General features: G+C 36.0%; 1 protein-coding gene across 1 annotated transcript in view; it reads left to right on the plus strand.

Moving 5' to 3' along the window:
- Positions 1 to 15255, plus strand: part of STAG1 (stromal antigen 1) — a 376851-nt gene that overhangs the window by 320303 nt on the left and 41293 nt on the right. Inside the window, exon 22 of the mRNA XM_036742693.1 lies at positions 7253 to 7333. Within this exon, the coding sequence (XP_036598588.1) occupies positions 7253 to 7333 (81 nt within the window). The remainder of the gene's footprint in view (positions 1 to 7252; positions 7334 to 15255) is intronic.

Raw genomic sequence — 15255 nt, forward strand, 5'->3', positions numbered from 1 at the left:
CAAAAAGGATTTGGAAAAGCAAGTTAGAGAAGTAGAGGAAAAATTGGGAAGAGAAATGAGAGTGATGCCAGAAAACCATGAAAAACAAGTCAATGACTTGCTAAAGGAGACCCAAAAAATTACTGAGGACTTTCTGAATGCTTGACTAATATAGGTCATAATTTGAAATTCCTATTAAAGCATTTGTTTTTAACATTTCTAAATCCAAGTATTGATTTCTTTTCTTTGACTATGTAAGTCTTTGTGGAGATTATTGTCACATGAATATTACAAACATACTTGGAACAGTATCTTCCCTCTTCAATGAAATCAAGTAATTTGAGAAATCACTATTTCATCATATATGCTAGTACCATGCAAATTAAATATTGCTTTGAAACAACCCCCACCAACCTGGAATATCTCATCCTGTGAAATTTCTGGTTTTTTTATTTACGATAAAGTCTTGGGTCTAAGGTATTGAAAAATTAAGGGATGCTCAGTTCTGAATTTAACCACAGATCACTGAGAAATTTTGCTATGCCTATCATATCTTTTTTTAAATGTCTGTCATACCTGTGGTTGTACTAGAACAGCACTGTGCAGTTATTCAAGAATTCTGGCCTTATCTTTGATTATGCTCACATCAGTTCAGTTAGCAGATTAAATTTATGGTCTGTCTTACAATTTCTGATACCACTAACAGTTTTATCACTTGGGACTTAATATCAGAACTAAGAAGTTCCTGATGCATTTATTTATTTTACTAGAATCACCACATGCACCAATGCTTTTTATTTTTTTTTTACTAAAATAAAAGACTTAAAATTTCTTTAAAGTCTTTATTGCAGCATATCCCTGATGTCATGTATTACATTCTATTTTAGGTCTATTTTTTACTGTCTAAAGTATACTAATTTGGAGCAACTGTCTTTTTTTAGCACTAAAAAATTCTGAATAAAGATAATACTCCCTGAGTGTGTTACTGTTCATTCAGACATGTTTATTAATATTAGGAAATATTTTTAATTAAAGACAAAGAAAAACATAGGTGCTCTTTAGGCAGCTAATATGAGATCAATGAAATACAAAGCATGAAAAAATATATAAAATATAATCTGTCCTTTCAAGTTTCGTGAGGCTTGCAGTGGAGTTAGGCGATAAAAACAACAGAAGTGAAAAAATTATAGAACAATGAAGTGTTAACATTGTAGCATACTGCTTAATAAGTATAATAAATACCTCGATTTTTGGTCAATTCACTATGCACTTATTAAGCACCTGTTCTGTGCAGAGCATTATGCTTGATCCAAGGCAGATAGGAAACTCAGCTAAGCCAAGGCCCTTGGTTTTATAGAGCCTCTCTTCTGGTGGGGGAGTGATGCATATAAATAATAATCAAAATAATACCTAGATATTTAAGAAATGCACAGGAGTTACAAGCAAAGTGCTGTGTGAAGTCTGCTAGGAAAGAAGTCATTTATACGGAAAGATCAAAAAAAGAATAATGGAGGACGTAGTATTGTAATTGTATTTTAAAGGGTAAGTAGGAGTCCACCAGAGCTGTGGGCATACCAGAGACGGGAAACAGTACCATAAGCCAGTGTATAGAGGTGAACAAGTTAAGGGCATAAGTGATCCATTATTCTTTCTACTTTACGACACTTATGGCCTTGGTTAAAAAGATTTTACCCAAGCAGCAAACAAATATTTTAGTGCTAGATTTAGTATCTAAACTAAATGCTTTTCTAAACTAGTATACTTCAGAGATATTGCAGGGTTCAGTTCCAGACCTCCACATTAAAGCAAATATCACAGTAAAGCAATTTAACCATCTTTTGTTTCCCAGAGCATATAAAAGTTATGTTTACACTATACTGTAGTCGTTTTAAGTATGTAGTAGTATTATATCTAAAAATAAATCCATACCTTAATTTAAAAATACTTTATTGCTAAAAATGCTAACCATCATCTAAGCCTTCAGTGAGTCTTAATCAAGAGCCTTTGGAGGGTTTTGCCTCTATATTGATGGCTGCTGACAGATCAGGGTGGTGGTTGTTGAAGTTTTAGGTGGCTATAGCAATTTCCTAAAATAATACAACAATGAAGTTTACAGCATAAATTTATTCTTTCACTTGAATACTCAGAGGTTATTGTAGGGTTTCTAATTGGCCTAATTTCAGTATTGTGTCTCAGGGAATAGGGAGGCCCAAGGAGAGGAAGAAAAACTAAAGCTAGTCAGTGCAGCAGTCAGAGCACACATAAATCAGGTAAATTTGTCTTCTTATATGGGTCTAGCTCATCACACACAAAAAGAATTATAATAGTAACATCAAAGATTACTGATCACAGATCACTATAACAGATATAATAATAATGAAAAAGTTTCAAATATTGCAAGAATTACCAAGATGTGACACAGAGACATGATGTGAATACAGACAATTGGGAAAATGGCACCACAGGGTTACCACAAACCTTCAGTTTTTTTAAACCTGCAATTTCTGTGAAGTGTAATAAAATGAGGTATGCCTGTTTTGTGGTTTATTTCTTTCTAAGCTGTAAGAAGGAAATATAATAGTTTAGTGCTACTACGCTATGACCTCTGATTGCCAAGTTTGAAATATGTTCGTTATATTTCTTCTAGTAGAACACAAGCCCTCAAAGGTAATTGTAGTTCTTTGTACATTCCTGTACCTTTGTACATAGTTCAAAATATTTGCTAAATTTTGAATCCTACATAGAACTTTTGCTAGTTATATTAACTATCCCTTAGAATATTCATTTCATTCTTTCATAGTAGCAGGCAACATTTCATTGCTTGGATTTTACAATTACTTTTTCTCATAATAGCCTTGAAAAAAAAAGTTTTCCAGGAAAGATTTCATTCCTATGAGATATGAAAATGACCAGTTGATAAATATCATTTTGATCAATTTCCCTTTTTATTAGCAAGAAAAGTACAACATAGTACATATATAAACTGTGAGCAAGCACTGCCAAGTCCAGTTTGAGGATTGCTTAGTCATTATTTCTTTTATAATGTATTGATGACTGATTCTACCCACAAAGTACTAGTGGTTATCCTAATCAGGGTTTCATCTTGGTTTATGTATGTATTATGCTTAACCATGTTAACTCACTATTGTCCATATAAGATTATGGCAAAATTAAGTAACAACCAGTATGTGTTAGAGAGTATTAGTCCTGATTGGGACTGTTAGAAGGTCAAAAGGATAGTTAAAAAAAAAAACAGTAATGGGCCTCTTTCTCCAGCCTGACTCTTGGCGGGTCACGCCCCCAATACGGACGTTTTGTACAGCCCCCTCCCCTTCCAGGTGAAATACCCACAACTCTGTTTTCCATTCTGGGGGATTGTTATATTTTAACTGATTGTTTTAATAAAAATTCAAAGCTGAAAAAAAATGAGTAATAGAGAAGAGGATCAAGACAAAGATAAATGTAGTGTCTAATAAAAAATATTGCCAGGACCTCTGAAGAAAATTATGCTTTCCCCCTTTCGCTCCCCCTCACAATGTATTTGCTTGTTGAATTTTTAAGTTGACAAGTATTGGAATTTCACAGCTCAAAGGATCTTTAGACTTGAGTAAACTTGGGCTCAGAGAAGTTAAATTAATTTCCCAAAGTAACATGGTTACCAATTCCTAATCAAGTCCTCATTCAGAAAGGGGTCATTCTGTGACTTCAGTCCAGGAAAACAGAAGCTGTGCCCTCTACTCCATCTTAAGATGTTAATGATTTGCCAAAGATTAGCCATCACGTATATATAAATCTTTAACTTCCTCCCTTTTCACCATCCTTTAAGCTCTAACCAGTTTTTCTCTTAGGCAAAAAGTTTTACAAATGAATAAGAATCATAATCACCTAATATTTCTCTCCTCTTGATATTTTTGCTAATCTAACGATATAATCACTATTTAACTATTACTCTTCTAATGAAACCTCATGTCAAGGAGGTGACCTTAGGTTCTTGAAGTCTGACTGGATTGCAGCCTCAAGTAAGTCCATACAACAAGGGAGAAAGACTTTGAGCATAAGGACATATCATATGTCATAGAAGGACAATCCTAGTTATTTTTTTTAAAAAGTAGGTTCATCACCAGAAGTTGGCACACTAGGTGATGAATTTTTTTGGCCACAGCAGTTTTTAACTATCATTCTTCCCATCAAGAGTGCTTGGGGGCAATAAAAGTGATAGAGTAGTAGTAAAAATTTTGATTTGAAGATTATCCCACCCATTAATGGTCCATGTGACCTGCTTACGGTACTGGAAGCCTAAGTAACATGGTGGGAGGAGCTTCCCAACAGGAAAAGGAAGTTATGTCACAGAAGTTGCTGAGAGGGAGAGAGAGAGAGAAAGAGAAAGATAGATGTTATGGCTGCTGAGGACTGCTAATGGCTGCCCTTGTGATTGTTAGAACCAAACAGGCTGACTTAGCTGTACTGTGAGTTTGTTTTCAGGAGACCCCAGCAGGGGGTCAGAGAGGTTTTGGGATGTTGAAGCTCCAAGTTGTGATATTCTGTATTGAATGTTTTGGGTTTCTTCCTGTTACGATGAAGTGGACTGACTGGCTGTGGGAGCTGAGCATTTGTTTATGGGATATGGTTCTCTGGTATCTGAATAAATGGTTTACTACTACCTTCTATGTGGAAAGTCTCATATGCTTTGCAATACAGAACTACATAGGCATTTTGACAATCACCATCTACATTTTATTATTTGCCTTACTGTTTCATAAAGGAAAGGGAATCTGCATTAGTAGAAGTAGTACCCACCCTGAGAAAATCACAGATTTTTGGAATTAGTGTGACAATAAAAATTGAGATTTAATTTGCCTTAAGCCTTTAACTAGATTATCATTACTTTTGTTTATAGTATTTACATCATATCTGGTTTACAAAAGTCACAGAGAAGGAAGGTTTATCACACAAGGGAATTTTAATCTTTTAGATAGTTAACATTGTTGAAAGTGAAATATATGAAAAACCAAACGAAATTCATACTTGAAATCTGTCCAAAAAAAGTAAAAGTCTAGTAAGATTTTATCTAATACTATCAAGAAATTTGGAATTCCACATACAGAAACTTTTATTTTTTAATTACATCTTTTTAAACCATGTTTTGTAAGTCACTTTAATATCTTTTTACTAGCCTACATTCTTTAATTAGACATAGTCAGTTTTTTATTTATTAATACTCAGACTAACAACTTAGACATCCTTTGCCATGAAGATACATCATTGGCCACCATCGCCATGAGATAACAACTCTAGCCTTCCTGGCCCTACCTGTACTCTTTGTGTTGTTGCGAAATCAAGGTGTGGACAAAAGGAAGAATTGAGGAACTCTGCCTTCTCTGGGTCCCAAAATCACTTTATCTAATCCATTAGTAGATAATCAAGTAAAAGGGACTGAAGTCAGCTGCCCCAGGTTCTCCCCGATGGCAAGGTTATATCCTGTCAGAAGGACTATCAACACAACCTCTGCGGTACTGTCAGATGACACAATGAATGTTTACTCTCTGCTTCTAATAAATATCTTAAAGCTACGGTGTGTTAAATGCCTGAGGAACAAACCTTCTACACCTTAGAATATGACCTCCATTGTGACTCTGATGGACAAGCATTTTTCAGCAGATGTCTTTTCTGCATTGCTGTTGTGAAAAGCTGCATTATGCATTATGGATTGCGCTGAAGACCTTGGCAGCATGTTCCCTTCCTACAAGAAGCTTCTCTCTTGGTAGTCCATAAATTATCCCTACATCACCCTTCTTCCTACATATTGACCTCATCAATAAATACTTCTCTATAAGAAAAAAAAAGCAGTTTGGAAATCCAGGTCAAGAACTCTTACGTGTTTCTCAATTCAGAACACCATGAGATCGTTATTGTTCTGGAGAATTCTCTTGTGGCCTATTTTGAAGATGTGCCTTATCTTATGAAAATGTAGTTACTGGTACTCAGAAGTATTTACCTTGCCTTGATCATTCTCTTGAGGGACGTGCTACCTCTGAAAGGAGGGAAATATGCCTGGCATCCCTAGTTGGAAGTTGGAATAAATTTCTCTCGGAAGCAGCACTATAAATTGTGATTCAATGTAGTTGAAATATTAATACTATACTTTAAGTTAATAAAGGGTTTTGTGCCCTGTGAAGCAATAATTTATAACATACATATGGAATATGCCATTCCAAGTTCCAAATAACTGACTTAAAAATAGACTTTTGGAACATAAGCAATTTCTAAACTATGGATTACATATATAATGAACATGTTTAAACCTTGACTTGATGACATAAGTCTGTTTGATCCTTTACTGCATGGACCTAGACTCACCTGTTTTTTGAGTTCTTATGTCTTCTTTTTATAGTTCTTTATCTTTCCTCCTCTTAAACTGCCAAGTACCATGTCTTTATTAACAGTGCCTACTTTTGTCAGGTCCCTTTTTCCCTTTGGTTGCTTCAACTGTGCTGTGGACTGGGAAAGTAAATAACCACATTTATTATAGTTGGGTCTGAATAAATATAAATAGGCTCTTAGTGAAACCAGGAGGAACAGACAGTCCATTGAGTAAAGTGCATGAGCTTTAATTCTTGGACTTTGATGCTACTTACAGACACACACACACACACACACACACACAGAGTCTATGGAGAGAGGACTAGAGGAAACTTGGAATAAAGAAAAAAGTATGATTTACAAATTCTTATTAGAAAATGAGGATTTAAATATATAATACAACAGAATGACTAGGATAAAGATCAAGAAGAAAAGTTTAAATTTTACAGTGAGAGCAACACCGACTAAAGAAAGTAATACTTTCTGTTTAAAATTTGCCTCTTGTAGTTAATTAGTAAAGTAAAACCAACCAAAAATTGATCCAGTTCCTCTTGTGTCACACCTAATTATTGACTTTTCCCCCAGATCCTTTTCTTTTATTCAGACTCATTCATGTTCATACATTGTGTAGACATTTCTTCCAAATAACAACATTGGTCCCTTGGTGTATGGTGTTACTTGGGCTCATACCTCTGATTAGGCTTTAGAAAAATCTGATTTCATGTTTTTAGCCAAATATCCTTTAAGATTATCTGTCACTAATTCAGTTACAACATATTATTCAGAATTTTTGTTATCTCCAACTAGATAATAAAGGAACATAATACAATTCTGGTACTGTGTAAGTTAAAATTATCATTGCTGTATTTTCTTTTAATCAGTTAAACTTAATTTTTTTTCCTTTCTGTTGCAGATAGTAGTTCAGGCACTTCAGTGTTCCCATTACTCAATTCTCTGGCAGTTGGTGAAAATTACCGATGGCTCTCCTTCTAAAGTAAGTAAGAATTTCTCTAGACAGTTGTTTATTCATGAAATATATCTTGCTTTACCCTATCAAAGTGTGTTTAATGAATTTCCTTAAGGATATTTGCCCACAAAATAAAATTAAAATCCACGGATTAACAGATAGTAGTGCAGTAATAAATATGCAGTACAAGTTAGGCATTGAAGTCCTAAAAGAAAAAAGATAAACTACTCTAAAAATAACATTATTTCATACCAGTAAAATATATTCTCACGGCCTTACCAGTCCATTAGTTCATAGCTAATGAAGACAGTTCATACAGTCTCTTTCTTACCAATAACTTTTAAGCAGATTAATTTCAAAAGAAAAATACAACTTACTGTTTTTACTTTTTTCTTTCTAGTTAATGATGTGGTTATTTCAAGGACTTGAACAATCATTGAAATTTTTTTAAGCTAGATTTATATAGTAATATTTTGTTTATACTAGCCTTTTTTCTACTTTAGTGGTAGTTTTCCTTTTTAAAATATTCATATAATAAATAAATGTCCTTTAACTTATTTGTCTCAAAAGTAGTTTTACAGTGCCATTAACAGAATTTTTAATATTGTCCTTTGAATTTGTGATGTAAGGTCTTTGATGTGGAATCATCAAAGATATGACAGTAACATAGCCTAGTTTATATTTTGTCTATAAACATTTTATTCTAACATCTCACTTTGCCCAGGGGTATACAAAATCTTCACTTAATGTAATGGAAGTTTTATATGGCAGTTGTTTTCATCATGGTTTTCATACCTCTTGATAGTCTTCTTTGCTTCTTTAACTTTGATTGTTAATCACCATGATCTAAAGCAAATCCAAGATAAATATTTCACCTAGTTTTCTTTTTTTTTTAAGATTATGAATATCTGTTGGTAGTAAATTCTATTAATTTATCAAGTTTTTCCACATTTGTTTTCCAAAGCCAAAATGTGGTCATCTATTGACATTTCTTTAATCTTTTAGGCTATTTCTGTCAATTAACCTTCAAAATAAAAAAATTTTAATTAAATTTTATTCGTTCCTTTCAATGAAAATCTGCCTTTTCTTCCTCCAGCCTCTCCCTTACCCCCACTGAGGAAGAAATTATGTAACAGTCTTTCCTCTCATCGCTTAACGTTTCCTGTTACCTAGAGAATAACTTTGTTTTATTAACCCTACTGAAATGGATCTCTACAGTTTGTACCTACCGTTTATTTCCTTTGTAAAGGCAATGCATTACAATATCTTAGTCATTATAGAACTCAGGTCTTTGCATTTGGTGCCAGTCTTATGATTTGAGTTAAATTCCATTCCATTCTATATGATTGTTCATATATAAAGGATTGTACTGATGACTTGATCTGTTGACCTATTTTTCCTCTATTCAGTGACTTTTCATTTTTAGATTATTTTCTTATATTATGACCAACTTTAATAACTTCAAGTTGTATGTGGTAATCTTCAAAAAAGTTTGAAAACCTCAGAACAGTTTTATGTTTATATGTACGTGTATACATATATATATATATATATATATATATATACGCATATATATTTGTGTGTGTCTTTAATTATTTTGATAGGTATTTTTATAGACATAATCTCTGTGATCAACTGTAAAGACTACTCTCATTACTAGAGAACACATAATGAAATATAAATCCCTCTCAGCAGAAAAATGAGAGACATTGGGTATAAAATGCTGAATATATTATCAGGTTGCCTTATAATTTGGTTTTCTTTTACTGTTCTTCGTGGGCATGGTATATTAGGAAGTGACTACTAACTACATTCACTTTGATTATGCAGTTCTACTACTGTGCATATATCTAGAAAGAAAGACCTCACATACAAACATTTTTTTGTAATGGCCCTCTTTAGCAAAAAACAAGAAACCAAATGGATGTTCATTAATTGGGGAATGGCTGAAAATTGTGTTTATGAATATAATAGATACTCTAAGAAATATCATAAGAAATGATAAATGAGGACTTAAGAAACCTAGGAAAGAGTTGTGTGACTTTATGAAGATTTTAGCAAGTAGAACCTTGAGAAAAATACAAAAAGATGAGAACAGTAACATAAAAAAAAAATTCTAGAAGATTGGTATCCCAGCAGTGGATTTACATAATGAAAGTGAATGTCATTCAGTGACTTCTCTTGCTGTTTAAATGCTGTCCATCTTAAAGAAGTATTTGCATTGTATTCATCGCATCATGATCAATAACCAATGAATTCACTATCTATGGTCACTGTTCCAAACCTTTCTTTCTTTACATCAGCCTCCTATAGCACCCTCTCTACCTAATCTCATCTGGCTATGTTGCCTCCTACTTCAGTTTTTAGGATTGAGGCCATTTGCCAAGAGCTCTCCTCTCTCCTCACTTTGCATCATTCAGACATTTTCCGCCGTTTTTCATCCTTTATTCCTCCCCTCTGATGAAGAGGGAACCCTTTTCTTTACCAAGGCCAACCTCTTTACATGTGCCCTTGATCCCTGCCCTGTGTTTTCCAGCAGAGTGCCCCTAATTTCATTTCATGTTATTCTCTATCTTCATTCTCTCCTTACCTACAGACGTATCTATGTCTTCACAAAAATCCTTATTTGATCTTCCCATTGCTGTTAGCTCTTGTCCTATATTTCTCCTACCTTTTGTGACTAAATGCCATGAGAAAGCTGTCTAAAATCACCTCCACTTTCTCTCCTCTCTCTCTGTCTCTTCTTAATTCTCTGCAATCCTTTGATAGCCTCATCATTGCACTGAAACTTCTCCCTCCACAGTTACCAGTGTTCTCTTAGATACCAGCTCTAATGGCCTTTTCTTAATCTCCATCCTTCTCAACCTCCTCGGTGCATTTGACGCTGTTGATCACTTTCTCTTCCTGAATACCTCTTTCTCTGGGTTTTTGTGACGCTGCTCCCTCTTGGTTCTTCTGCCTGTCTTATCACTCCTCAGTCTTCTTTCCTGGTTCTTCATCTAAGTCACACTCACTTATCATGGGGTGACCCCCAATGCTCTGTTCTCTACGTCTCTATCAGGAGGTGGGTAGCATGTTTCATCATTAGTTCTCTGGAATCATGGTTCTCATGAAATCAGAATGGCCAGCACCCCCATTATGGATATGGGACCTCATCTTTCCCTTGAGCACAGCCTCTCTCTGGGCACTGGAATGCTCAGTGTGGCAGCTTCTGTCCAGACCAGTCCCCAAAGTCTGAAGATCTGTCTGTCTGTCTTCCTGGAAAAATTATTCACTGTGATATTTTCATGGGTTTCCCCATCAGGGGTCTGGTATAGCTTCTACATCTGTTAGGGTAAGTTTTTGGCTGGGAGCTCTCTATACTGCTTCCTGCTTATGGTGCTATGTTGGCTTCCTCAAGTAACAGTTTTATTTCTTATATTTGTTACGTTGATTATGTTCATGGGGGGGAGTTATTTGGGTGTTTTTTTAATATCATGTAACATAATAATTGTCTATTTTTGTCTTTTATGATCACCTCTAACTCTAACATAGTAATGAATTTTCCCCGAAACCATGGATTGAAGCTTAAAATTTAAATCTGACACTCAAAAGTGCTCTTATATACTAAAGATAGATCATTTCAAGACATGGAATGAAATCAAAAGCACAGTTGGTCTATGTGATAGAGACAAGATTAGATATTTCTTTTGAGCTTAAATTCAGCAGGTATTACAAATAAATATTCTCTCTTATCCCATAATTGCCAGAAAGTTAAAATATGTTTTTTTCTCACAGGTCATGTTCAGTTAATTTTGCTCTACTGCCCCCTAGTGCTGGTCCTATAAGGGCAGCCTTCAGTTTCTCTTGTTTATAACAAAATATTCTTCCTTTAATAGCATTTATCCCATTAGTTTCTTTTTGATTTGTGGAAAGAGAATTTAAAAGCGAGATAAATAGGGGTCAAGCTTAGGAGAATATTTGTTGCATTGAGGCAAATCTCCTGGGAATGTTAATGATCCACTTCAGCTTATTCTTCTGTGATTAACAAACAGGTCATACCCCAACCCCATCCTAGTGATCCTGAATACCAACTGTTATTTTTCAAACCTATTTTCCATCTCCACTGCCCCTAACCCAACCCTCTCACTCTAAGGCTACCCACCCCTTCCACTGTACTTTCTGAAATGCTTGTTCTGTAGGTAATGAACTTGATATAATCTTAAATCTTTTCCCACTCCTTCCATCTTCTGGTCCTCACTGAGTCCTGTCTCTCTTCTTAAGATACAGCCTTCTGGCCACCCCTTCCAGCACAGTCTGCACTTTCACTCATTCCCTGTAACTCACTGGTAGAGGTAGGAAATTGGAATACTCCTTGTTCCCCAGTACAACTCCTGAGCTTACTTACCCTCTACCACCATTACTCAGTAACTTCTGTTCCTTTTGAGGTTCACTCATTCCGTATCTACCACCCAGTCAAAACTCTGGTAGCTTTTGTCTACCAACCTCCAAAACACGTCCATTTTCTCAGTGAGTTCAGTACCAAGCTCACATTTCTCCCCTCAACAATTCCTTCCCCTGTACTAGGGGACTTCAAAATATATATTAATCCCTCAAACACCCTTATTTCTGCTCCTATCCAACTTCAATCACACACAGAGATGATCATACCCTTGATCTTGCTGTCACTCACAGATTCTTCACTTCCATGTTCATGAACTCTGAAATTCCTGTATCTTATCACAATCTGTTGTCATTCTACCTCTCCCTCTGCCTTGCAGCCCCAAATCCTGTTCTTTGTCCTCACTGTAAGCTCCAATCCCTTGACCCTTTAGTTCTTTCTCAGGTTATTGCCTGTGCACTGGACACTTCCTCTTCTTGACCCTTTAATAATCCTGTGCATGATTCAACTCTACACTGTCTTCTTGTGTTGAATCCTTTGCCCCTTGTGCTATGGCTGATCTTGCCCTGCCAAGCCATAGCCCTGGATTATTCCCACTATCTGAGGCTGTTTTTCCTACACACATGTTGTAGGATGAAGTTAAAGAGAATCATGAAAATATGCTGAATGAATCCACTACAGATTTATGTTACTTAATTTCAAGTGGACCCTCACTGCAGCAAGACAATCCCTAATTAACTCACTATCCAACTTGCCATAGCAGCTTTGCCAAACCTTTCCATCCCTCCTCAAATTTCCCATGGCTCCCCCACCAACACTCTCTTTGTTGAGAATGCCTCTCATTTCACTGAATGAATGGAGGCCATTTACTAAAATCTTTCCATTCTTCCCTCCCCTTTGCCTCATACTTCCAAATGCTTTCTGCCACTATCTCCACCTTCGACTCTTTCTCCTAAAGAGGTGGCCCATCTCTTTGCCGAAGCAAACCTCTCAACCTATGTAAGTGATCCCATTCAATTCCTTCTCCAGCAAATTGTCCTCTCTTTAATCCCCAGCCTCTCACTTATCTTCAATCTCTCCTTGTCTTCTGGCTACTTCCCCTGCTACCTATGTAACAGCTTCTTCTTAGTTTCCTTTGATAGGTCTTCATCCATGTCATGCATGCTAACCATGGATGTCTTGCATCTTCTCCCTCTACAGTTATTCACTTGGGGATCTCCTCAGCTCCCATAGATTTAGCTGTCATCATCTCTCTACTGATAATTCCCATCTAGCCCTAAACTCTCATCTCCACCTTCCAATTAGATATCTCAGACTGCATGTTCTCTAGATATTTTAAACTCAACTTTTCCAGAACTGAACTCATAATCTTTTTCCCAAAACTCGTTCCCCTTCCAAACTTCCAATTACTGTTGAAGATACCACCATTCTCCAGTCCCCCAGGCTTACAACCTAGATGTTATCCTCAACTTCTCACTATCTCTCATCCTCCACATCCAATCTGTTGCCAAGATTGCTTGATTTTACATTTGTAACATCTCTTGAATATGACCCCTTCTCTCCTCTATCACTGTCATCATCTTCCTGCTGGCCCCATTACGTCATGCCTAGACAACTGCAGTCCCTACTGGTTGGTCTGTCTGCCTCAAGTTTTTTCTCCAGTCCAGTCTATCTTCCACTAATCTGTCAAAGTAAACTTGCTAAAACTCAGGTCTGACCATGTCACCTTACATATCCAATCAACTCTAGTGGTTCCCTGACACCTCCAGGACAAAAGGTCAAATCCTTTTGGCATTCAAAGCCCTTTATAACCTGGTCCCTCCCTGCCTTTCCAGTCTTCTTACAGCTTTCTATCTCAACATACTTTTTGATACAGTGACACTGATCTCCTTGCTATAACTCCGTCTCCTAACTGGGCATTTTCACAATCTGTCCCCTATTCTTGGAATTTTCTTGCTCCGCATCTCAGCTTTCTGGCTTCCTTTAAAAAGTTCTAGCCAAAATTCCACCATATAAGAGAAGCCTTTTCTGATCCCCCTTAATGTTAATGCCTTCCCTATTTATCCTCTACATAGTTGTTTGCATGTTATCTTTCTCATGGGACTATAAGCTTATTGTGAATAGGGAACTATTTTTTTGCTCTTTTTTGTATCCCCAGTGCTTAGTATAGTGCCTGGCATGTAGTAGAATCTTAATGAATGTTTATTGACTGGCTGAGGCCCCAGGTGAAATCAGATAACATGAGTTTCTAGTGGATCTCAAAAAACTCATTCAGAAAATACTTATCCCCTTATCAAAACTCAGAGGCATGGTACATAAGGTTACACCTTTTTAGAATGTAAGCTCATTTATAATTGTTACGAGGGAAAGATATTAAGATGTTATATGAGTAGTATTATCTCATAAAGCAGGAAAATTAGAGGATAAAATTATTTCAGAAATCAAGACATGAAACCCAACTAAGTTAGACCATTCTCCAGCTATTTCTAGGAGAAAAACAAATAAGTGAAAAAATAGAAAGTCTGCCAGCATGTTTATGACAATTTCTTTACATCATCTGTAACAGTAGAACACTACGTTTGGATTCAGCCATCTCAGTGTTTCCATGTACTTCAAAAGAAAATGGAAATGCTACTTTAAAAATGAAGTCATGGGGCAGCTGGATGGTGCAGTGAGTAGAGCACTGGCCCTGGAGTCAGGAGGACCTGAGTTCAAATGCGGCCTCAGACACTTGACACACTTACTGGCTATGTGACCTTGGGCAAGTCACTTAACCCCAATTGCCCTGCCTTTCTCCCTCCAAAAAGAAAGAAAAAAGACAAAATAAAAGTGAAGTCAGGAAGAGTAGCTGAACCAGACCAGCACACAATACAGTATAATTTTGAAAGCACAGAGAAATGACTATACAAGATATTTGAAAGAGAGGAGTTAATGAACTGGTTAGACAGTGTTCTCCAAAAAAGCAGCCACAAGGACATCAACAAGTTTAAGGATTCTGCCTTGACAGACTGCATCTTCTGTTCGAAGGCTCATCCTAGCAAAGTACTGAGCCTTTTAGGATTTACTTATCACCAGCAGGCTGTCAACTAAGAGAAGAATTTGGCCATAGTGATCCATGAAATAGCTATAAGCTATATGGCTCTCACTTTCTGCTACCACACTAATGGTAAAAGTTAAAGACTGTTTACAGAAAAGGCCGCAGTCAATACTAAGAATTGGAATTTTCTAAGGTAACATACAAACAGGATGTGTGTGAGGATTTTTCCTCCAATAACCCAAAAGTTAATACACTGATAGAATAATTGAACTACATTAATATCTCACTATAAATGAAATGAAAATAGATTTTTAAAAAGTTGCAACTAAGTTAAAGTATAAGACACAGATTCTCTTCAGAGAGACAAAAGGAATGTTTGAGTAGTTTTTATCAAATAATACTAAGAAACAAGATCATTTCATGTGATACTTGGTCATCATCTTTGCAAAGTTCATAATGAATAGAGCCATGAAGATGATTGCGCAGAATGAAAAAATAGAGAAAATCTGTAAAGAATGTGATTCCAGCCAA

The sequence above is a fragment of the Trichosurus vulpecula genome, chromosome 2 (assembly GCF_011100635.1).
Source record: "Trichosurus vulpecula isolate mTriVul1 chromosome 2, mTriVul1.pri, whole genome shotgun sequence".
Classification (NCBI taxonomy): domain Eukaryota; kingdom Metazoa; phylum Chordata; class Mammalia; order Diprotodontia; family Phalangeridae; genus Trichosurus; species Trichosurus vulpecula.